Source organism: Crocodylus porosus, unplaced genomic scaffold, assembly GCF_001723895.1.
Source record: "Crocodylus porosus isolate Cpor-Errol unplaced genomic scaffold, CroPor_comp1, whole genome shotgun sequence".
Taxonomy (NCBI): Eukaryota; Metazoa; Chordata; order Crocodylia; family Crocodylidae; genus Crocodylus; species Crocodylus porosus.
The window spans coordinates 20,783,781-20,808,542 of NW_017728951.1; the positions used below are offsets into that span (position 1 = coordinate 20,783,781).

General features: G+C 42.9%; 1 protein-coding gene across 8 annotated transcripts in view; it reads right to left on the bottom strand.

The window, feature by feature from the left end:
• Positions 1 to 24,762, bottom strand: part of ADD3 (adducin 3) — a 168,035-nt gene that overhangs the window by 7,907 nt on the left and 135,366 nt on the right. For 7 of the 8 annotated variants that reach the window (XM_019555788.1, XM_019555787.1, XM_019555792.1 and 4 more), the window contains 9 exons: positions 9,991 to 10,129; positions 7,320 to 7,471; positions 7,088 to 7,168; positions 6,221 to 6,370; positions 5,722 to 5,865; positions 5,544 to 5,642; positions 4,163 to 4,345; positions 2,615 to 2,872; positions 1,303 to 1,422 (listed from right to left, as the gene is read on the bottom strand). In XM_019555788.1, coding sequence (XP_019411333.1) covers positions 1,303 to 1,422; positions 2,615 to 2,872; positions 4,163 to 4,345; positions 5,544 to 5,642; positions 5,722 to 5,865; positions 6,221 to 6,370; positions 7,088 to 7,168; positions 7,320 to 7,471; positions 9,991 to 10,129 — 1,326 coding nt within the window. Of the gene's footprint in view, positions 1 to 1,302; positions 1,423 to 2,614; positions 2,873 to 4,162; positions 4,346 to 5,543; positions 5,643 to 5,721; positions 5,866 to 6,220; positions 6,371 to 7,087; positions 7,169 to 7,319; positions 7,472 to 9,990; positions 10,130 to 21,451; positions 21,543 to 24,762 lie in introns of those variants that run through there. The other variant, XM_019555793.1, reaches the window with a different exon arrangement.

Consider the following 24,762-nt stretch of genomic DNA (forward strand, 5'->3'; position numbering starts at 1 on the left):
GCTAGTTCAGAGCACAGCATTATGTACTTATAATTGACGAATTGTATTTAAAGGAAATTTTATCTCTGTTCTGGAAGTCCTACTCCCACTGTCACTGGTGTTATAAGGATGGTATATCTTGTGTAGCAAAGCAGAGCTGGAGTGCCCAGGGGATCTGCAGCGGGATCCTTCCCCCTGCTTCTCACAGCAAAGTACATGCTGATCCTCTGGCTTCACTCCAGCACCTCCGAAGATCCGTGCCCAAGATATACTGTGAAATACCCCATGGAGAGAAAATGCATGTCCTCTGCAAGGCCTCTGAATCTGTCCTCCACCTCTGTGATGTGGACCTACATGAGCATAGAAGACAAAAGAGCCTTTCTGCTCACAAAGGTACAGGTAGAACTAGTCCCACATGAATGATTTGCTGCTCTCCTCAACCAGCCCTCTGTCTATATGGCTGCCAGTGCTTAGTATGCTTACTACGGCAACTGTGACAGAAAAAAAAAAAAAAAAAGGAGTCTAGCTTCTCTCTGATGAGGCAAACAACTTGTAAACCTCCCTGAGAAAAAAAAACCGTAGCGTCTGGGACTGATAACATGGGGTTACTCAGTGTCTGAGTGATTATGGGGTGGTGCTTTGTTTGTCCTTTCTAGAGGAAGGGAGTTGTTCCTCGTGAATCAGGTTCAGTTCCCAGGGGGGATGGATGGAATGGCCCTTTCCAAAAAAGTAAATCCCCAAACTTAAAAAAAAAGAGCACTCCATCTGGCAGAACAGTTAGGCCTTGGCTGGAGTCTTGGTGGACTGTGCAGAAAAAGTAGCTAGCCATCTATGCTTGCGAACCCCCCCAGAGCCTTTTTTTGTCTTTATTTTGCATCACCGTTAAAAAGCGCCAGGTCAAGGAAGGCAGAACAACTCAGCAAGTCTAAGCGAACCACACCCTAGGAGTAGTACTCTTCTAGTTGCAATGACTTTTGTCTTTCTTAAAGATGACTAAACAAGCAAGTCCAAACTTCAAATTTTTGTAACTTGTAGAAAAGTTCATAGAAAAGGACAGTTTTGCTAAATTGGTTGTTTCTTACATTCACAGAAGCTGAAAATAAATGAAAGGTGCTGGAGTGATATTCTAGCCAGCTGTATTTCTGCACTCTTTTGAGAAGAGGCTCCCTTAACAGATAGCTAGGTCAGAGCTGTCAGCTTCAGCTCTGGACCCAAACTTCCACTAAATGTGTTACAGCTCCTGAACCATCTCCAATCTCTCGTTTCCAGAGTGACTGCTCAACATCCAAACTTTAAACTATTGTTACGGTAAACCCATCATACCTTATTTCTCTTTTCCAGCACCTCACTGGGGTTTGTATTTAGAGGAACAAACTGGTTTGGATCTTCAATTTTGATTGGAGTTCCTCCACTGGTTTTGGATGATTCATCAGCTTTCATCCACTTAAAGAAAAAGCAGTTCAAGCGTTTTAAAAGAAGGGAGAGGTGGCTATGGAGAAATGAGTGCCTAGTGATCAGAGGAGAGACCTGGAGAACGACTGCTTGACTCTTTTAGCTCCTCAGTTCATTCTTTGCCAGACCTCAGCACAGGCACGAAACCCCTACTAAATGGATGCAATACTTACCTGGCCCACACAGATGTTGAAGCTTATTATGTATGCCTGTGTCCATGCAACCCATGGGCATACTCATTTAAAAATGATACAGAAGTGCAGCCTTGCATTCAGAGGACTATGTCCAGGAAGGTTTCCTGTTCCTAAAAGCCTACAGGAAAGAGCTAAATACCACAGCTCTTGCTCCTTTAATGCAGCCTCCAATACCTCTAGAATCTGTACTTCTCTTATCACTTTGTTCTCATAAACTTCTGCCTCTGCTCACTGCAGGTTTTGCTTTTGGCATTTTTCCCTTTTTAAGGAAGGTTTTATTGGCAGTGAAGGGTTCTCTCCCAAAACCGTTACAGAAGACATGTCCAACTACCACCAGGGGGAGCGCATGGGCTTCTTAAAATTTGCATCATCCGAATGGTCTGATAATAAAGAAGAGCCCTGGTCTCTCCCTGGGCTGGCTGGGATTGTGGTGGAGGCAGTATGTTTACACTTGAGACACCAGAAATCACATCACCCAATGCCATACCACGGTCATGTGTGGCATTAATGGGCTCTGAAGAAAGTCCCGATTAATTTTCATTGACCAGAGACAACAGTGCTCTAGATGCACAAGAATAGGGCGATTTAGAGATTGAAAAGAAATAAAGATAAAGGGGTATCCATATACAATTACAATAATTACAGACTACACTCAATGCAGATAATTGTTAGCGTGCCAGATGTGGAACAGAATCTTGTGCTACAGGAGCCAGAGGAACTAATAAAGAAGAGAAAAATCACTCTGAAAACTGGGTCATAAAACTATCCCCTCTTCCAGCACCAACAGTTTCCCAAACACCTGCCTAGTGTAGCAGCTATACCAGTGTTAAATCTTGTTTGCTAGCTTTACTTTTAACTAAATTAGTTAATCCTGTTTTAAAAAAAAAAAAGGAGCTCACAACTGGATCAGATTCCCTGACAAACTATAAAATTTACTTTCATCCATGTCAAACAAGAGAACAAACCAACTACCTAAAATAGCTGCCTACCGTGATCTTAGTCCTGGGACTCATTTCTCCATTCCAAGACTCCTCAGGCACGTTCACTTTCAAGTATGTATTGGGAGAGTTCAGCCATCTTGTCTTTTCCCTCTGCTGTCTCTGTGCTAGGAATTTGAGGGGGGAAAGTGGAACCGAATCATCTTCGAAAGAAAAGGCAGTCACAGTGGCTGGGATCTCAACATCGCTCTTGTGCTTGGGTTTCTCTCTGACTAAGGGCTGCCTATAGGCATAGCCAGTTCTGTACCCCTGTGAAGATTTAAAAATCAAAAAATGGTCATCTGAAAATAACATCTGAAGAATAAGAAATCAAGGCAAACTCCTATCACTGTACGTATATTGAACGCACTCTCACAATTCCTTAACACAATAGATTTGGAATATCCATTTGTAAAATAGTATTCTTTTGTTCATTCATAAAACATTAACAACAGTCAGCATCAAAACAGATGCAGAGTCAAATTTTAGGAAATCACTAATTGACACACTTTCAACTGCCCGGCTGTGTTCCTTAAAGGCAATGCAATTTGAAAGAATTAAAATTAATTTGTAAAAACTGGTAACAACCTTTTTTTCCCTCCACCTAAAACCAATAGAGAGATCCTTTCTGGTGTCAAGTTACATCTATATTATTGGGTCTAGAATAGTGACTTTTCGTCAGCCTTTGGTATCTGCTCACCCCCCCATGGTGTGGGAGGGGAGGGGAAGAAGTAAGCTGTATCAGCAATTTTCCTGGCACAGCATATCCCTTGTCTCTGGGCCAGCTGAGATTTTTGGTCAGCACATGTGGCAGAGTGTGGGATAGGAAGGAAAACACATGGAGAAGGCAGGACTCCACTAGCGACCAGGGTTAGTTTGTCCCACGGGGCAGTATCATTTAAGTGTGAACCCAATTTGCTCTACTCTGGTAGTGACCTCCCTGTGTGAAAGGAGGAAGCGTGACTCTAGGTCAAGAAGTTCTTGTCTTGATTTATGATGTGTAATACAGGTAGGTAGGCCACAGAGAGGAAGCAAAGAAAGGTTGTCCCAGAATGTCACTTAATATTGATATTACATTTCCTTTCAAACACGTATTAGTGTACTGGATTTTCCTTTTTTGAGCGCACATTTTAAATGAGCCAAAATTGAGAACGAACACTGAAACTTTATGACAAAATAAAAACAGAGCCTTCAAGTCTACTTTCTAAGGGGCTGGTTGGTAGAGTACTGTATTAATAGACCTTAACATAGAAAAAATGATGCAACTTTGAGAGAAATTCCTAGTGAAAATTCTTGCTCTTGCTAGTACACGTCCACGTTCAGTTTCAGAGACAGCCTTTTTTTTTTTTTTAAACCCATATTCTGTCTCAAGTCAAACGTTCAGATATGGGGATATTTAATACGAACCACCTTGATTTGTGTATTTTATTTCCAAGTTTACAAAGAAAAACCAAATGGAAAATTCTTCCTTTGGGGTCTAACTCCACAGATAGGTAAGGCATTGGGGGGCTTTTAGACCATTATGAGATTGCACATGTGGTGGTGTAACCGCACACTTACCAGGTTGTCTAGCATCCTCATAAGAGCTTCAAACTCTTGCTCGCCAACCTTCCACTTCTGTTGAGAGGCCATATTAACACCACCTCCTCCAGCTGCTGCCACATTGTGTGTGAAAGGCTTGTATTTCTGCAGGTCTAGTACAAGAAGATTGTCTATTCCACCGGCACCAGCCAGTGCATGAACCTGTAACATAACAGCACACATTTATCTGTAGCCTTATGGAGAACTTTTAGCTTGCACACAGACATTAACTCCAAAACAGTTTGCACTTATTTTTCTTTTGCTAATAAATTAAAGTAATGGTATTAAAACATTCAGAGAAAAATTCCTATCGAGTGAATGGCAGTATCAGCTAAAAACTGTGACTGCAAAAGGACTCATGTCATAAACATCTATTTTTAAGTGCCAAAAGTAGTTTTTTGCTTCACTACACAAAGAAATAACTTCAATTTTGAAAAAGAATCATCTTTGATGTTTGAGGGAAAGACAATTATATCTAATCAGTAACCCACTGAGACATTAACAAGTGATTTCTAGATTGTTTAATTTATTTTTGAGAATACTGTTCTCTCATCTTGCCCTAAAGAGCATTTGTTTATGTAGGTTCTGAAATGATTTGTGGTCCTAGGGAAAACTATTTTCTTGGTCTCAGCACCCTGTTTGAGTAAGAGAGCTGGGGACTGTAAGACCAAGTGTTATGCAGGCTGTCTGCCTTCCTCCCTTAAGAGCTGGAGTTCAGTCATGGGAGGAAACTTCATGCAGCTGTAGTCTCTAGGACAAGGGTATACACCCACAGGCGCAGGCCCAATTAAAGAACACCAGTCAGGTTTCACAAGGATGCTTGTTGGAAAGCAGTGACACAGGATTTACCCTGTAACATTGCTGCTCTGCTACATTTCCCTCTGATGGCTCAGTTTTCAAAAGATCAGCTGGCAAAACCTTCATGAGTCCCAAAATACTCAGCATGAAACGGCATCATGCTGCAATTTTGCACTGCAATGTAATGAGTTTTTAATGAATGAGTTTGTCCCACGGGGCAGTATCATTTAAGTGTGAACCCAATTTGCTCTACTCTGGCAAAGCCAACATGTGGCGCCTAAGCTAAGTAAAAGTCATTCTTAGAGTGGTTCTAACACAGCTAATTGGGCATATGCAAAGCAGTAAACAGAAATCACTCCTAATGTCCATCTGCAAAAGGAGACAGCCTCCTCTTTGCACCCCAAAACTTTTCAGAACTATTGCTTCTAATAGCAGAAGCCTTCCTGAACTTTGTCTCAGCCCACTTCTCCCCACTGGCGTCAGGTCCACCCACTGCATCCATCCCTTATAGCAGATCCATCTACTTCAGAAGTTGAACAGAGACCAATCCTCTCTGCCTTACCTGTATTTCACAGGCTAGTTGCACATTAAAAATATAATGAAAAGCCTCCTCTAATGTCTCTCCTAGAGCTACCACGCCATGGTTCCTCAACACCAGCACCTAGTAAATGAAGACACTAATGTTAGATGGTAGAAACTGGTACAGTATATGCAAAGGGTTTATGAAAAACATGGGATACCTTGCAACTGGGCCCAAGAACTTTCTGCAGCTGAATTCTCTCTTCCTGTTCGTCAAGAGATCCTTGATAATTGTAATAAGCAATGTCTCCCAGAATCAGAGCCTCTTGAGAAATGGGAAGGATCCCACACTTCATGGAAGAAACCTGTTTCAAGGAAACAGCACTGAAAAAAGCTGCAGAAAGCAAACCGGGGCTTAACTTGTATGTGCTCCCCTTCTGCAAACAGAGAGAGATGGGAGCTGATCCTCATTTGACACTTGGTGTATTCCTTTGAAAGGCTCAGAACCTCACATCTCTCTGGGGACTCTCACTACTCTCCAAGAGCAGCCTCCCATGCATGTCAAGAATGACTTAAGTCAAGAGAGGCACGTAAGTATAAACTATTACAAGAGGTGAACTATAGCCATACCTACTAGATCTCAACTCATACCAGGGAGCAATAATGATATATATTAAACCTTTTCCTCCACAGTCCATGTTAGGAGCAGTGGAGACTTACGGCTGCTGTTGCAGGAGTGTGTATATGTATCGCACATCTGACATCAGGGCGTGTGGAGTAGATGGCCGTGTGTGGACTGAATCCTGCATGGTCGATGCTCAGATTGGTACTCCCCTGGTCAACTACATCTCCTAGGATATTTACTTTAACCTGGTAAATTAAACAGAAGAAACATGTGCAACTATTACACGTTAGCCTAGACTGCAATGATCCACAAGCCTACTGGGAGGAAAGAGTAGTGGTGGTGGGGGGGTGGGGAGGATGACACACCGTCTGAAACTCAGTATGTACCAACGTGAAGAAATTTCAGTTTGGGAATGTTTGTATGTAATCTTTACTTGCAATTTGCTCATGTAGGAGAGGCTGAGGTAAGGTTGCTTTTATGCCACATTAGTGAGTAAAATAATTTTTAGAAGGATTCGAGCAGGCATGACTACGCGTGTGAAGCCTCCTCTGGATTAAGAGCTTGCCAGCTGATGAAAACAAATCATGGAAGAGGTTAAAGGGTAGATCTTGATAAAACAGATGCATTCTTCTCTGGCCTGGTAAATTAAAGGAGTGGTCAGCAGTTTAGTAAACAAAACAGATTCACAATTTAACCAGAAAACAACCGTGCAAGAGGCTCAAACCAGCATAGACACATTTAGCATATGTCCACCTACACATTTTCAAGTTAAAATGGCAAAGAATAACAAATGTCATCGCTGGAAGTTCCAGATACACTGCACATTTATACAATCAGTTTGGCATATTGCATTAGGTGTTCTCATTCCTCACGTTTTAGTCTACACTTTATAAAAGCCAACTATTTCCAAAAATAACAAGCTAGGTGTTGGCAATTGCTGTGAATGCCGACTAAGCACATACCAAATTGGAGGCGGATGCTTCAGAAAAAGACAGACCTCTTGGAATGATAAGAATGTGGTCATGTTCTTTGCTCACTCTTACCTGTAAACAAGGGGAGGAAAGAAACGATGATTTATTATTGATTGTAAGTTAGGCAATTCTCACAAAATTAAATAATTGTAATGGTAGACTATTTAATTTTAAATGTGCAAGGGAAACCCAAGTAGTCATTTTTACTCAGAAGAATACTCACTGTGATGTAGGAGTTTGCCAGGTGTGCCCACCCAAACAAGTCAGCCAACCTATACAAGCTGGCTAACTTACAACGAGTAAGTTTTTCTCCCTTAACAAACGAGGAGGTATCTATTCCAGGAAGGTCATTGATGGGGGTCACCATTCCATGACCTAAAAAAAAAGCAGCAAAGAAAAAAAAGTGTCAAACAGAACAATTACATAATTTACCATTATGGTTTTCTAAAAGCCAGGAATATACTTAAATTATCATTGTAAGGCATTTGTACACATGCTCTGGCTCCAAGAGTTGCTCTAATTAAAGCACCGCAGTGTCTCATGTAACAGCATCCCCATGCTTCAAACTGGCAGTGGGGATGCTTTATCTAAAGCTTGTCGAATGAGCATTAGTTAAAGCACCCCTGCCACCATTCTGAAGCACGGGGACACTGATACACAAGACACAGAAGCTGGCTGGAGCACGCTAATTAGGATGCTCCAGCAGACTTGATTAATCGAATTTGCTCTGACGCACTGCAATTCCAGCATGTCAGAGCAGCTTCCTGGCACATATACAGGCACCCACGGAGCCTCAATTCTGGCCATCACTAGTCATATACAAGAACTGCAATTCATAGCAAACAAAGAAAAGTAGGGCTGGAAGGGACCTGCAGAAGTCATCTAGTCCCGACCTCTGCTTTAGGTGGCATCAGCTGCAGTCATTTCTAGCGACTTCCCCAGAAGCCCCTGGATAGAAGTTGTACCCGAACATAATGTGAAAGTCTCCAACTTCCGAGGGAAGAGCTAGGTGGTGATGCAGAGGAATATTCTGAAGCACCACTAAGATTTTGAACTCTTTCATGCTTCAAGGAGTCATAAATAATTGCTGTGGACAGTTCCCACAATAGCTTTAAGATTAACGAGCTATTCTTGGGATTTTTTTAAAAAACTAGACTTTGTAGAATTGAACAGATATCTCAGTCACTTCTAGGAAGGTAATAAGGACTACAGCAGGAATACTTCAACTTCTGGACAGCTTGAGTCAAATCTTAATAAGAAAACTCTTTTCTCCGCCTCTTTACAAATACTTTCCTGGGGGAACATGACAGCCATTTTTTAAATACTTGAAAGGCTGCCATAAAGAGGAGGGACAACAACTCTTCTTCCTAGCCACGGAGGCAGGACATGAAGCAATGGGTTAAAACTGCAGCAAGGCAAAATTTAGATGAAGCCTCAGACAACAAGTTCCTAACTGTAAAGGCCATAGGACAGTGGGACAAGTTGTTGAGGAAAGTTGAGACACCAGAGGTTTTTAAGACAAGGCTGGAAAAAGAACTGTCAAGGGCACTGGTGACACATAGGGGGTGCACATGTACCCCCTAAGTGCGGTGGCGCACCCCGTGAGAAAAGACGCCGCCAGCACTGCCGGCAGTGCCTGTGGGTGGTCACCAACTGAGCTTGCCATGCCCCCCAGCCACCAGGGGCACACAGTGTTCATGGACAAGGGTAGTCTGTACTGGGGCAGCAGGTGGGACTGGATGACTCTCAAGGTTTCTTCCAGCTCTCTGATTCACTGGCCACAGACAGATGTGCTGTATGAAGAGCGCCAAGTGCCTCTGAAGCAATTAAAAAACAATAGGTTGAAAAAAGGAACAACTCTGACGCGCTTCCTTCTGAAGTGTTTCTTGAACGTCTGCATGCTCCAGCAGATCTCTGCCTCCTTCCCCCCCCCCCCAACAGCTGGAAAGCAATGCTGCTGCATGTCTTCATGGCTGTTTTGAAGCACTCTGGGATGGGGTAGGGCTGAATGTCTGCATGGCACAAAGGCTGTATTTGAAATATACTCAGATTCAAATACATCTCTTCATGCCCTATGATTTTCAAAGGTGCTGAACAGTATCCACTTCCTTTGGCTTCCAGGCCCTGAAACAGTCAAAGCCGGACTTTCCATCCACAGATCTTAAATCACCTCATGAAAGCAGCTATCCTATTTGCACCTCCGAGTCTGCAGGCAATGGAGAGAACAGTTTAGAAAGACAGATTTGTCTGTTAACTCAGACACTTGCATGAATATTTAACTAATGATTTTTTTTTTTTTTTTTTTACTGGTTTCAATTATTCCAGTTCTTGGAAATTAGATATAGGAGTTCTTCTACAAATGCCATAACATTTAATTTTGCAGGATCCTGGCAACAACTCTCAATTTTTTCTTTATAACCACACACTACTATTTATTACAAGCTATTTCATGCCTCTGACATCTGTGAATTTAATCACACACTTGTATAAATTTCTTTCCCCTTGAACATGTAAAACAAGTGTAAAGGCGAGTGCCAAGTTATGATAGGTACTACGTTACTTATATTTTAGCACTTTGATGCATATGTAAAAAGTACTGTTAGTTTGTTGAGCTAAATTGTGAACTTATTGATTACTACTAGTTTCTAGAATAACTGAGCTTCTGGGCACATAATAATGCTGATATCCTCTTGTTATCCTGAACCAACCAAACATTTTGAGAATGCGTAAGTTGAAAAGTAAATTATTTACTTAGGCCACCACCTATACGGTTTTAACTGGTAAAACAAGCTACAGCAGAAATTCCAATCAGAGGAAGTAAGAGGCTCTGGTGCTGCTAAAACACGGAGAGAAATTTAAATATATATCATCAATCACACACTTAATTCACTTACTGAGTTGAGATGAAGAAAAACCTGCAAAAGAGCTGGCTGTAATGTAATCAGCAATCTGCTGCAATGCAAGCAGTCCAGTTGGGTTATGGCCCTTCTTCATCTGTTCTTGAATAAGACATTCCAGGTCTTCTCGGAAAGCCTGTGGAAACATTTGAGAATCATAAAGGAAAGTTGTCTTTGATAACAATGGGTCCCTGTAGACATGCTGTGAGGCTGCTCCGACGCACTGTAGTTACGGCATGTCGGAGCAGACTCGATTAACTGAGTCTGCTGGACTGTGGTAATTACTGTGCTCCAGTCAGCTGCTGCGTCTCATGTATCAGTGTCCCCGTGCTTCAAAATGGCAGCGGGGGCGCTTTATCTAAAGCTCATAGAACCCGTTTGAAGCGTGAGGATGTTGATACATGAGATGCTACAGTGCACTAACTACAGCAGCTCTCGGAACCGCTCTAGTTAAAGCGCCCCCTCTCCCCGCACTCCCGGAGCACGTGTGAAAGTGTCCAGTGGGATTATTTTGGGGAGGGGAGAAGGAGAGATTGGTACCACTGTCCAAGCCTTTTCATAAGACCCTGTTTTCAGCTGCCTATAGCTTTGCCAGACTTACACGATCTGGCCTGAAATTTCTATGCTGTGTCAACTCGGGAGACTTGGGGAAATGCAAATGTGCTGTTACAAAATTGTAGTAAATTGAATAACTATAGCCCCCCTCCTGAATGTAGAGTAGGGACTTGGAATTTGTGCAACAACAGTAGGGGCTATAGTATTTGTGATAACAACATACCTACATTAATGCCTGTGAAAAGCTGCCTGTATTTGGTTAAATTAGAAATCACTGAAAAATTTCAGCTCACATGGGCTCTAGTTAGTATAGAAGAAATGTAGGGATGGGAAAGACCTCAAGAGGTTCACTGTTCTGCTCCAAGGGACTCTCAAATAAACCTAGACCACCCCAACAAATGTTTGTCTAACCTGCTCTTTAAAAACATCTGATGATGGTGATTCTATAACCTCTTTAAGTAATCTGTTCCCAGACTTAGCCATCTTTGGGCGCCTATACATGACCGCCAAGGTTGCGCTGATGCACTGGAACTCTAGTGTCGAGTCCATTAATCGAGTCTGCTGGAGCATGGCAATTGCTGTGCTCCAGCAGCCTCCTGCATCTCATGCATTAGCGTCCCCACATTTAGACAAGGCAGTGTGGACATTTGTACTAAAGTTTGTCGAATGAGCTTGAGTTCAAGCAACCCCGCTGCCATTTTTAAGTGCAGAGATGCTGATGCACGAGACATGGTGGCACTTTACTTAGAGCGCCTCTTGGAGCTGTTCTAATTAAAGAGCCCACCCCACCCCTGGAGCATGTGTAAAAGTGCCCGTTATCATCAGAAATATTGAAGTCATCTTTGCTGCAAGGCAGGATGAAAGTGTGTCACACCCCCAATTTTCTTATCAAGGCCAGTCCAGTCATCTCTGAGTTCAGGTTTCCAGTTGCTTCATTTCACCTGGGACAACCTTGTCCTTGTCCCCACAGCAAACATGCAAATAACAAACCAAACCACACCTGTAGTCTTTCTTCAGATGTAGAGGGGCCACCTAGGCTCTGTGTTTCTCTCTTAGCACACCAGTCTCATCCCTTCTCCCCCCCTGAAAACCTTAACTCTCTCTGTAGCCCCATTCTCATTTACTGGTCATCGGTTACAGCTGGCCCCCAGGCTTCCAGCCAGGCAGACTCCGCACCTCCTTATGCAGGACTATTGCTTCTTATCCTCTCCCTAACTGACAGAGAGAAAAATCAATCGCCGATCATTTCCCATCTTTTATAACAATCTGTTATCATACAGAATCACAGAAAATGAGGGTTGGAGGGACCTCAGGAGATCGCATCCAGTCCAACTCCCTGCTCAAAACACGACCAGCCTCAACTACATCATCCCAGCCGGGGCTTTGTCTAGCCAGGTCTTAAAATCCTCCAAGGATGGAGCTAACCTGTTCCAGTGCTTTACTACTTTCCTGGTGAGTTTTTCCTGATATCCAACCTAAACTTCCCTGGCTGCAACCTGAGAGCATTGCTTCTTATTCTGTCATCTGCCACCACTGAGAACAGTGAATATACTCACATACCTTTTTTTTTTAAAAACAGACTCCATTCTTTCAAGCTTCCCTAATAAGTCAGACTTTCTAAACCTCTTGTTATTTTTGTCACCATTATCTTGACTTCCTCTATTTTTTTCTTTTTTCTAATCTTTCTTGACATGTGGTAGTCACAACTGGACCCTGTACTTGATTCTGCCCCTATTGCCAAGTGGAGACCTCAAGAGGTACAAGTTACCTTTTATGTCTCGTGTACAACCCTCCTGTTAGGACATCACAGAATGACACTGGCCTTCTACGCAACTTCAAATCACGTTCAGTTTACCATCTGTTATAAATCCTTTTGTAGTATAGCTGCCAAATCAGTTATTCCCCATTTTCTGATTGGGCACCTGCTTCTTTCTTCCTTCCTAGGAATACTACTTTGCATTTACTTTTACTGAATTTCATTGTATGGATTTCAGACTATTTCTAAAAATTTATCAAAATCATTTTGGATGGTCTTCCAAAAATGCTTGTAACATCTCCTCTCCCATCCTTGGGGCCATCTTCAGATCCTTTAAGTATATTCTCTATATCACCCTTCAAGTCATTAATGAACATATTGAATAACACTGGGCCCAGGACAACACCTGAATATCCCCCATTTGATGCACCCTCCAAGTCGAATACTGAACTATTGGTAATTACTGTGAGCGTAGTTTTTTCACTAGGTGTACACTCTCATTATAGTAATTTTGTCTAGACCATATTTCCTACCTGCTCTCGACAGCTGTTAGATTAACAGATAACATAGCCAAAGTTTCTTTCCCACTGAACATCCTCCTGCCTTCACACGCAGCTCTTAGTACTGATTAAGACCGTGCATTCGCCATCCCCAAAGTGCAGCAGACCATGCCAGAAGAACGGAGGATAAGAAGCTATCTATCCTCTTTCCCATGCTGTACATGACCTCCGCCTGCAGCCTGTGGGAAGTGGCCACTTGACTCAATTTTCACTGCGGCAATAGCAGGACTGGAGTGGGAAGGAAAAGGAACAGGCTGGAAAGAGCGTGAAGAAACTGGGAATGAAGTGGGGGGAAAGTGGAATTGGGATTGGCTGGACCAAGAGTCTGGGGTGGGGAGAGTCAGCCTCTATCTCCAGACTACTCACCCCACCTGTGTCTTCTTTCCCATTTCCCTTTCCCAGTCTGTTTGCCCAGATGGTTCCAATTCTTCTCGATCCCTTTTCCCTGCCCACCAAAAAACTCTCCTCACTGGCTCCTAGTCCCGGTCTTATTCTGCCAGATGCAGCGTCCGTGACTCTGGGCCGGCGCAGGGAGGGGAGAGGCAGGCTACACGAGGAATCAAGAAAACGGGATGGAGTGGCTGGACTGGATGTGGGGAGGGGAAAAATGGGGGATGGAGAGTGGGACTTGACAGAAAGCTCAAAAGGAGGAGACCAACACAGGCTGGCAAGGGAGAAGAGCATGAACAACAGGGGGGACATGTGGAGGGCAAACGGGTTTAGAAACATTCGTTTACTAGAGCATGCTTGGACTTCCTGAGCTGCACCACCCCTCTGCTGTCAGCAAATCATGGTGCAACCCATTAGCAAAGGACCAGCCTCTTCTAGGGCTGGTCCATGGGGAGGAGGATTACCTACTTCTGCTCCAGTGACAGGTGTGGGCAGTGGCATCCCTACTGCTGAACCAGTGTGCTTCAAGGGAAGAGAGGAAATTCCACATGAAAAAAAACACTTTACAAGAATGTTATTAAGAGAGGCACTCAAAAATGAGGAAATACCAAAATTAAGGTGGCCTTTTCAGCATCAATTTTCCCAACCTGGCCATGTACATTATAGTCCAATTTGTAACTACATGATCACAACTTATTTTTCCAAAGGGTTCAGGCCTCATTAATGCACAGGATGTTAGATGCTCACTGAAAGAACAACCGTTCAATATTTTGTTTTCTCTTTATTGTTCAGTGTGTGGTCACTCAAGCCTTATTTATTGCATGCTAGTCAAAGTCTAATAAGATAACACAGGGATTGTCAACCTTTTTAAAGGAGAGTACCCTTCTGGTGGGTACCCACTTCCAGACATGGAGCAGGGGTGGGGGTCCTCCCCCCAGGAGCCAAACATGAAGCGGTGGCGGCAGCAGGGCAGCGCACAGCAGTGGCGCTTCCCAAGTATCCCTGCTTCTCTGCTGCGTACCGCCTGGGACTTCCCATGTACCCCCGGTTGACAACCCTTGAGATAACAGATCAGAAGCCTTCATAAGAAAACAATAATGCCCATGACATTATCCAAAAGTTTCACAAACATTAATTCATCCTGCGATCCATGCCCAAGCTCTGGAGGGGTGAGGCAAATTTATCATTTTACGCATGAGCAAGGATCCTGGTTTTCAGTTTAAGAATTGTGAATTCTCTGACAAAACACACATCACAAGTCCTCCGATTAAAAGCCCAAAATCCATCACTCCCCACCCACGGCCCCCCAACCCCTGCTGGTGCCCCTCATTCCCCACCCCTCCAGCTCTGCCAGAGGGGGCCCCCAGCTGCCAGGGCAATGGGGCCAGAGACCCGGGGCTACAGCCCCCCCAACGCAGCAGCACCTGAGCTCCAGCTGCTGCCCGTAGGAGGCGGCAGCTGCTGTGGCAGAGCGGAGTCCAGCTCCCTCTCCCCTACAGGGAGCATGGCCAGAGTGGAGCCCGTCCAGCGGGGTGGGTGCAGGCCGCCTGCTCTGGACTACCCTGCTGCCCTCCCATCTGCTGGGCTGCAGAGGCCCCAGGAGCAGCCGGTGCAGCAGAGCGAGGCAGGGAAGCTTGTGCCGCCTCCATGTGCCAAGCACCGCTATGGCATGGCACCCCCTACTCGCCAGGCAGCAGCAGGAGTGGTGGTACACAGTTGTGCCCCCTGCTACCTCCAGGAGGGCAGGGGGTCCCTTGGCTTGCAGCGGCACAAGCCTCCCTGCCCTGCCACACTGGGTCCCATCCGGCGGGCCCTGGAGACCCCAGGGAAGTGTAGCAGGGTGGGGAGCCCGAGCCCACAGCCTACCCCATGCCCCTCCCGGGAGACCGTACAGCAGCAGGGAGCCAGCCTGCCCCGCCCTCCACCCCAGACAAGCTGCCCACAGCTCCGTCCCACCCCCCGCCCACATATTCTGGCCCCGGGCCCCAAGCATCGCTCAAGCTGGGCAGCAGCTCCAGGCCGAACCCTGCCCAGCTCCCTCAGTCCCCCCTGACTTAGCTGTGGGAGCTGCTCTCCAGGCTGCCTGGCAGCCACGCGCATGTGTATGTGTGCACATGGCACCTCCTGCCTGACTGCCCTCCTCCCGCTCCCCGCAGCCCCTTGCAGGTTGCAACTCTGCCAGCCTGCAGAGGGGAAACCCACCATGCTTTTCTCCTTTAAAGAAGAAAATCTGAGATTTTCTCCCCAAAATGGAGAAGTCCAGGTTTTTCTCCTTTAAACGAAAAAATCCGCATTTTTCTGTGGCAAATGGAAAGCCTGGATCCCTGCTGATAAGGACTGGAGGCAGAGTGCAAGGGCAAAAGTTTCCATCCATTGTGGATCCCTAATGAAAACCACCGAGGGCCTGCTTGTTCAGACTGCTTAGCATGCACAGAGCTTCTGGAAACCAAAGACTGGGGTCACAAGCTACATATATGGAAAATAAATAGGCTTGGCAGAATTCAATTTTTCTTTTTTAATGATTTTGACATAATATCAATCTTTATTTTTAAGCATTTATTTCAATTTTTAGTGATTTAGATTTTCAGGATTGTGTGAAATTATAGGTGTGGGTGCAGAGAAGTTATTAATGACACAAATGTAACTACTGTAGGACTGCCGCCAGCTGAGAGACAGAGCTGGCAGGAGTCCTGGCTCTGACATAACTCCTGCTGTGACTTCACCTTTGTTCACCGTCCCCTGAGGTTTCTGGGGGTTGAAGTCCAGACTATGGTCAGCACAGTTCTCTCATCAGCCATCATTTTTCTTTCTAAAAATTTTGATTATTAATGATGGAAATACTTTTCAGAGGTCTGCAAGCGCGAGGTGAAATCAACCTTTATCAACATTTACCAATAAAAAAAATCGAATCCTGCCACGCTTCAAAATAAGGAACAGCCAAGTAGTGACTGCCAACGTAAAGTCTGGTTTAAGTGACTCTTCCAAAGTTCACAAGGAATTTAAGTGCCATCTTAATAATGTTCTTTTTTGTGTCATTTCTCCCCCCCGCCAACACTTGAGCCTTACTCACACTGTTTCTTTTCTATTGTAGTTCAAAATACACTGAATCTAAACCCTCAGCCACTCTGTGCCACAGGGGTTCCTCTGCACAAAGAGCCTACACAACTAGCTGGACGAGGCTCTGCTTCACATTGCCAGAGCAATGCATGAGCAGATGGAGCAGGGAGCCAGGAGATGCTTTTATTCAACCAGCCCTACAATATTACATAATTTGAGGAAGCCAGACAAATGCATGCATTTCCTTTTTTCCCCAATTCTTGTAGTAAACAGTCATTTAACTCACAAATTAAAGAAAGGTTTTCGAAGAGCTAACAACAGCCAACCCAAAGGCACTTTGCCCCAGTGCATAATATGATGTTATTCAAGCCGTGTATGCTTGGATAGGTGTCTGGCTGGGGTCATCTGACTCCAACACTCTTTCCTGCCCAGACAGGGGGTCAGACTCGATGATTTGTTGAGGTCCCTTTCGACCCAAACATCTATGAATCAAACCCTACCAGACAATTCTGCCAGAACCTGCTAGTCTAGCAGGTGTCTTCTCTTGCATGAATGATCAATCACATGGCTACAGTTTTAGGGCCATTTTCCGTTTCAATGGTAGTTATGACAACGATTGACCAAAATGCTTCATTGTCAGGTATTTTCAGAGTACATCCCCTCCAGAGACATCCAAGGACCTCATAAACATGCCAATAAAGTACTGCCACTTTACAGATGGACAGTAAAGTATAGATTCAGGTTATCAAGTCCTGCTTGCACTGATAAGCTTCACATAGGTAGTCTCCCTGAGGCCAATCAGTTTGCTCATGGGAGAAAGCGTTTGCCACTACTGATAACCCGAGGTCACAAAGCAAGTATGTGACACAGCTAAAACAGGAATGTGGCTCTCCCACCTCAGTTCTCTGCTTTCACCGCAATATTATCCTTGTGGTAGCAGCGTACTGTCCACCAAGAATCATCTTAAGTTCAGGAAATATGAGCCCATTCAGCTGAGCATGAATTCAGGAAACGGGGATCTGTTAACATACACTTATTTAAGAGCTAGGAGACAGAAATTGTATAGAAGTGATTTGTTTGTTTTTTTAAAAAAAGAATGAAAAAATAGTTAATCTGTGCTATGTTAAGTAGAGCAACTGCACAGCAGTTAATTTCAAACTATATTACTTATGATAAACCCATAAGTATATTTAAACTAATTAAAAAAATTACCAGCAATATTACAACCCCTAGTGCCCACACTTAAACATGGCATTTTCATTTCGCTCCTCAGCAAACTGATGCAGCTAAAAAAAAAAAAAAAAAAGCAAAAAAGTATTTATCTGAAATTATCCAGAATGCATTGCACTGATGCTTCTCTGCTTTATATTTACCCCACTAGTGTATTTTTCATTCTACTTTAAAATGCAGTGGGCTTGTCTTACTTTATGGATATCTAAAAAATTGCTACCTGGGGCTTGCAGGAGCATATTTTACATTTATTGCAGTTATTCCTTATGACAACTATTTTGGTACAATTCTGATTTATCAAAAAATGGTAACTCACGTGAAAAACTACCTCACTGCTTATTTTAAGAGATCTTTGGATAAAATAAAGCCAGAACAGGAAGCCAATGGTGCACCTCCAGGGCAATTTTTGAAATAGAGACCAGTGTGTGGATGTAATTTTCAAAGAGAATTTCTGTTGACACAGTAAGGCACGGTGATAACGCTAACTCAGTTTTTAGTAGATTGTTACTGTTCGGCCTTTATTTGTCACCACATCTACAAGGTTGCAGCAAGCTGCCCGGGCAGATCTAACTCTGGGACCAGAGCTCCAGGTTAAGTGGCCATGTGTTTGCTTGGGCTCGCTGATGTGATTTATTTTAAGTTTATACTAGAGGACATTCAGCATTAGTTACAAGTGCACATGACCTCACACACAGAAGAGGTCATGTTCAAGGTTTACACTTAAGAGCAGATATAAAAGTGGCACAAAGCAGACATTTTTCAAGTGGAAATGGCCAGAGTAATTTCAGCTGGAGTACCTGATTGGAAAATGCTGACTAAGGAAAATAAACTGTAGCAACTGTCAGAGGAATGAAAAATGATGTTATTCAGGCCATGTATGCACAACACTATTCAAAAAAGGGAATGTTGTAGCTGTGGGATTTAAACCAGTTATTTGGGTAGATGTGAAAAGTCTTTACTAGGAACCTCTGCAGGTTTCAAGTCGATCAAAGTACTGAAGCATGGAGTTGATATATACGGGATACATATGATATACATGTTTCTGGAGGGCTTTAAACTAGCCTATTTCTTTCTCTAGGTGTAATGGCCTGTGCAGCCACAGCATAGATTTCATCACCTGCTTATTCCAGAAACATTCCTAAAAATGTGCAGACAAGGTCTGCATGCAAAGCAGAGGCTGTGATCTGAAAAGCTGGACACAGCTGCTTGAAGAAGAGTACCCAGTTATAGCTCAAGTGAAGAGTGGCTTTAGACCATTCGTTCATTAACAGACAACTGTCTGAAGGGATTGGCTCATCTTGTTAACCAACACTGCATTTTGCAATCCAGCACTTTGCAATCCAGTTTACAATAAGGAGTCTGAATTTCATAGGAACAAAATTGAACTCTGAGGACAAAATGCTCCAAAGCTCTCCTAGGCTTGTGTTTCAGCTGGAGTAAATCAGTGTTAATGTAGTTCAGCAGACTGCAGTAGTTTACACCGGTGAAGATTCAGCCCAGCTTTAGCACTAATGCTAAAAATGGGACCTGTATCATAACGTCTCAGCACTACGGAAATAACACATTTTGCAGAGCTTTCAATTGTGGTTCTTTAGAAAGGAATTCAAAAAAGAAAATCAAATCTTTAAAATAAAGGCAGTCTAATGCTTTTTTGTGCCACCTATACTTGAATTACCATCTCTCTTGAGTTGGTCTAGCTTATGTGAGAGTAGCCATACCGTGAACTAACAATCGAGCTATGCCACTTGGCCACTGCACTCACCTGTGTGTGGCACTAAGTATGAGAGCACACCGTAGTGCTTTGTGCTGCAGTGGGTTGAGCTGCATTATGAATTTTTCCATCATGAATAGGGGGAGAACCTCTCTGTCCTCTGGGTACAAGAGGGAAACAAAGAAAAACTGAGACTAATATCATGCAAGTGGAACTAACCTGCTTCCACACTTCAGAGCAGATGTGCTAACGGTTGCTTAGCTGCTTTTTACACCTATTGCCCTGACAGAGCAGCCAACTTAACTTAAAACACCATAAGTTAAGGTGGTCAAGAGGTTTAACATGGGGAGAAAACATGAATGGCAGGTGGTGCAAACAATAACTCATGTTTACTGTACACTGAAGACAGGCGCATCAATTATAGAAAACAGAACCATGGGACAAGGAACACCCCCAGTAATATGTAAGAGATCAAAAATAATGAACTTACACTTAATAAAAATATTACAATGCAATGTTTCAAGTATTTCTTTTCAGCTGTCTACTGTGCAGACTGCATTTTAGTGTATATATGCCTAGACTAGCTGAAGTACCAGATACAGTCTAATTGCCATAGCAGGGACCTTTGGGAAACAGTTATTTTAGCCTACAAAGAATGCCTAGAGTGCTTCCAGTATCAAAGTGACTTGTTAAAAGCTACCCTGAAATCTGTAGTATAAACATGCTTTCTTTTTGATAGAAGATATCAGCTGCATTAATACCGTATGATCCATCTTACACCATCAAATAGCTTATAAAATGAATGTATATAATCATCTTCTAAAGACAAATAACAGATCTGCAAAGCAAAGATGCAAGCAAAAACAGTGCCATTTTAAAAGATTTTTTTGCTGTTAAATTGCAATGAGATCTCAGCAAAACAGGGGAATTCATGTTTGATTTGCAGTCACGTAATGGTTTGTCTATATCTTCTTTCAGGAAGATAAATTGCTAAATGTAAGCTGACAGTGTAATTCTGGGCCTGTAAAAAAAAAAAAAAAAAAGAATCAATGTATACATGAACTTGTACATTAGCTCATGTATAGGGATTGTCAATCAACTAAAACAGACTTAAAACCAGAATAAGTAACCTGCTACAATAACCTATAATACAGTACTACAATTTCCTCTTTTTATATATCTAGATAGATAGATAGATATATTGCAGAGCATAATGATGTTGATCTGCATAGAGTTCTCTAAGGACTAAGAAGAGTTACCAGTATTCAGACATCTTTCTTTTAAATCATTTCTTGATTGTTGCTCATCAATTTCTACATGAAATACACCTCCACGGACATGAAGAGTTTTCGTTATCTTTTAAATCATAAATAAAATGCTACAGCAGCGTTCAGTTTATACACAAGTACTTCAGACGGTACACCAACAGAGCAACACTCTTGTCCAGAACATTGACAACCTCAGTTTGATATTGGGTTTATTTGCATGAAAATGCCAAGAACAAATTTTCCACTAGAAAAATACTCCTAAATTGAGTTGTGCTAGTGTCTACTTTCAAAGGTACTAGATAACCAAGAACAAAGCAAAATGGTGTCTGTGATCAGGTACAAACATTACACTTTTACTAGTATAAGTGACAGAAAGCCAGTCTATACCTGTAACAGAACAGAAGGTCAGTGCACAGACTGGGTTAAAAATGATGGAATTCAGTCTAAGATTTGCACCCCCAACCAAAGGGCAAATGTGTGTTCTGTTCGGTACCGATCTAAACTATGCCACTTACCACATAACTTAGATCGATTCTGCCTCCGACTTTTTAATGTCTGTACCTAGCATTCAGAAAGAGATCCTGCTTTCACTTACCCTTTTATGACTGCAGTTCTCTGAAGACAAAATGAGAGAAATTAAGTTTTAGTGGGTGGTTTTTTTTTTTAATGAACCCACTGCATGGCTGGGTTAGACTTAGACAAGGTTTCAAATGCAGTGCATAAGAATATACTGCATTTGAATACTTGTCTAAGTCTATCCCAACAACTCAGTTCTTTCAACAAAGATATCAGCAACAAAAATCCTTGCCTCTCATCTATTTCTTGGATCATCATGACTACTCCAAGATTACCGTCACATGGAAGATTAAATGCATTTTAATGTATAAGCAAAAGCATTAACAGTATAAAATAATACATAAATAAAGCTTACAGTCTTGGCTGATGTGATGTTGAATGAGTTCTCAGGAAAGAACAGAGATGTTAGTTCAGATCACCTTCCTCTGAAGGTAGCTGGCTATAGTGATCTCCACTCCCTTGAAGCAGCCAGGATCCCAGTTTCAAAATAAACACCCTACACTGTAAAGGGAGGAGTCAGCCAGCAACGAACATCTATTCAGTTAAGGCTTGCAGGGAAAAGATAAGGGTGACGAAGCAGCAGTTACCTCTGCTATCAAAAGGGAAAAAAGGGGCTGCTAAATGGACAGAGAAAAAGAAAACAAAATCATTTATAAATAAGGAAAATTAAATACATTTTGGCACATGTGCATGCTGGCGTCATGCAGAGATACCGATCTGCACTAGCCCGAGTACCAGGTACAGTCATAGCCGTGGCAGTTACTAAATTTGAGATGGATTTACCTTGCTTCCCTGGGCTACATAGCTTCTGGAACCTGAGTTAGTTGGGGTTTAGCTCCCTTGAGCATCTCTCCACCACACTCTGCTCTACTAGGCAGACTTACCCCGGAGAGGCCTGGCATGAGAGGAGGAAGGCATGGGAGGGCATGCAGAGCCCAGGCACACCATGCCCAGGGAATACGAGGTACACAGAGCCTCTGGCAAGGCGAGGCTGGAGAAGAGGGGCAAAGGAGGAGGTGTTTACAACCAGCTCCTAATGTGTACGGTAGGACTAGGCAAAGGAAGCAATAACGTATACAACCCTTCAGTAATAAGTAACAGGAATAACTGGGAGATATGAGCTCAATGGGCATCATATTGTACAAACACAGGTATTACATCACTTGAAAAAGTGGTGAAATTTGGCACATAGTGGAAGCCAGAGAAAGTAAATGTAGTACCTACCATCAATCCCTCCCTCCCTGGCAAAAGCTGCATACCTGACTTCTACTGGTACTGAAATAATGCAACAAATATAAAAAAGTAATTTGTTATTAGAGGCTTTGAGGATAATGGATCCATAAGCAATATCCAATCAGATTTTGTGAAAAATCAGATCTACCTAAATAAATCCGATTCCTTTTTCTTTCTTGATGGTTATAAAAGTGGCATATGAAAACAAAGTATGAGATGTAATACATTTGAGTTGAGTTACCTTCACTACCTCTCAAACACCTGCCTTCAAAATTATTTCAAACTGGTTTGGATCTACATCTTAATAAATGACTGTTTTCAGTCTAAAAGGAATATAAGCATGGTATGCAGACACAAGGAGAAACATCACATTAGGGGAAGGAATTTAGTTTTCTTTTATTATCTGCAATAATGCTGTAAAGAGCATAACACCAAGTTAATGATTATACCAAGTTTGGAGGAGTTGCAGACACTTGTGAAAGAGAGAAATATGAAAGTGTGTAGAGAAGACACAAATATGGCTGGTGGGGGAGGGAAATAAAGGAACAGTTTGAAAAAAAATTACCCTAACATGAAAATAGTTGAAAACTACAGTTCAATGTGACTTGTAGAAAGAGATATCAGCAGTAATAATGGACAAGTTAGACGCAGTTGTAACATAACATGATAGAAAAAGAGGCAGAGGCATCATAAGACAGGACAAGAACCCGAGTTTCTTTCTTTACCCATCTGGCGTGAAGACAGATGTTAGATACCTGGAATTCTTGGATCCTCAAGATATACATGTCTGCATATTGTCTTTATGAAGCAGCCTTGCTCCCGGTGGGATGTCTCAAAGATTTATGTTTTAAGCTTCTAAGGCATCCTAAATATTTCCCTGAAATGCTCAGTGGGACATCCCACGGGGTTTAGGGCTCATCTTCACCAAATGATATCCAGTGTCACATGATGGGAGCAGATGATCTGAAACCAGCCCAGCTAAGAGGAGGGTAGGTGATAAAAAGCAGGGGTCACCCAAGGAATAAGCATCAACTGAGGGCTTTGCAGAAAGCAGAAGCCTATCAAGTGGGAAGCCTGGGCATGGAGGCCGCCTGGAAGAACTAGAAGGAAAGGGAATCCCAGTGAAAGGACTAGGAGCACTCGTGTGCCTCTGCGGGGAAGAGCAGTTTGAATGCTGAAGCTACCTCGCAGATCCCTGGAAAGAAGACTGGAAGACTTCAACGAAAAGGGAACACCAGAAAGGGAACAACAGTGCAAAAACAGGTGTGCTGGTTTGTTTGATAGGAGACAGAGTAAACCAGGGCATTTGTAGGGCTGGAGACCCAGGCTTTCTACAAGCGTTTGAAAGTAAGCAATCTCTAAGCAGCTCAACTGGGGGGCAAGGGAGAAGTAGAACAGGCAGGTCACTTTTACCTCTTCCCTGGTCATGACTCCAGATTGCAGTGAAAAGATACAAGGCAGCATGCAAGATGGAAACAGGCTTTTAACATTTAGGACATCTGAGAAAGAGAGAGGCCCTGGCAGTACAGATAGGCTAAAACTGGAGAAGGCTCCGGGGTAGTCCTTCGTGTTTGGAGTGTTTTGATAACCATTTTCTTTATCCAACAGAAAATTAAAGCAAAACACCACAAAAAACTGTGCAAACAAACTCCCTGCACAGTTTAAAAAACCCAGAATAATCCTCTCCCTCTAGCATGGGGGAAAGTAAGTGTAGATTTGCAGTCCTGACAGATGACAACAACTAGTCACTTATTCCTCCTAAGCACAAACCCCTTTATTACATATTCCATGGAGTCAGGCAATTTTATGCTCACATATATTCCTGCAGTTTGACTCATCACCCCAGCTGGAACTCCACTCGTTCCACTTATTCTTCCTGACCTTGTAAAAGACTAAATCAAATGCATTAACTAGACCTGATGGCTCTATTTTATTCTAATGATCTGAAGTAGATCATCAAGGTGCTAATTATAATGGTTTGTAGGTTCTGATCAATTCTTAAAATGTATCCTCATGACTAAACTTCTGGTAATACACAAACTTATCCACTTCACTGAGCTGCTCTAAAGTGTAGTTCCTCCAAACTGCAGCTTCCCTTCCAATGCAGTGATGTAAAAAACTCCACCATACTCCAAAATGCAGTCCAAACAGTCATTTACTTAATCCCTAATTTCCTGTTACCAATAAGACCAGGTCCTTTAGTGCAAGTAATCAACCAATGAGATCTCTCTACTATTACTGCACATTTTACTGAGCATTGCAATTTCTATGCATTGACATACCAAGGCAGTCTCTTAACAAAACAAAATTATGAGGCCAGGTACAGAAATTATACTTTTACTGCTGTAAGTGATGGGAAACTGCTTTACACCCGTAACAGAACAGAAGTTTGGTAGACAGATTGGTTTAAAAATGGCAGAAGCCGGCCTAAGA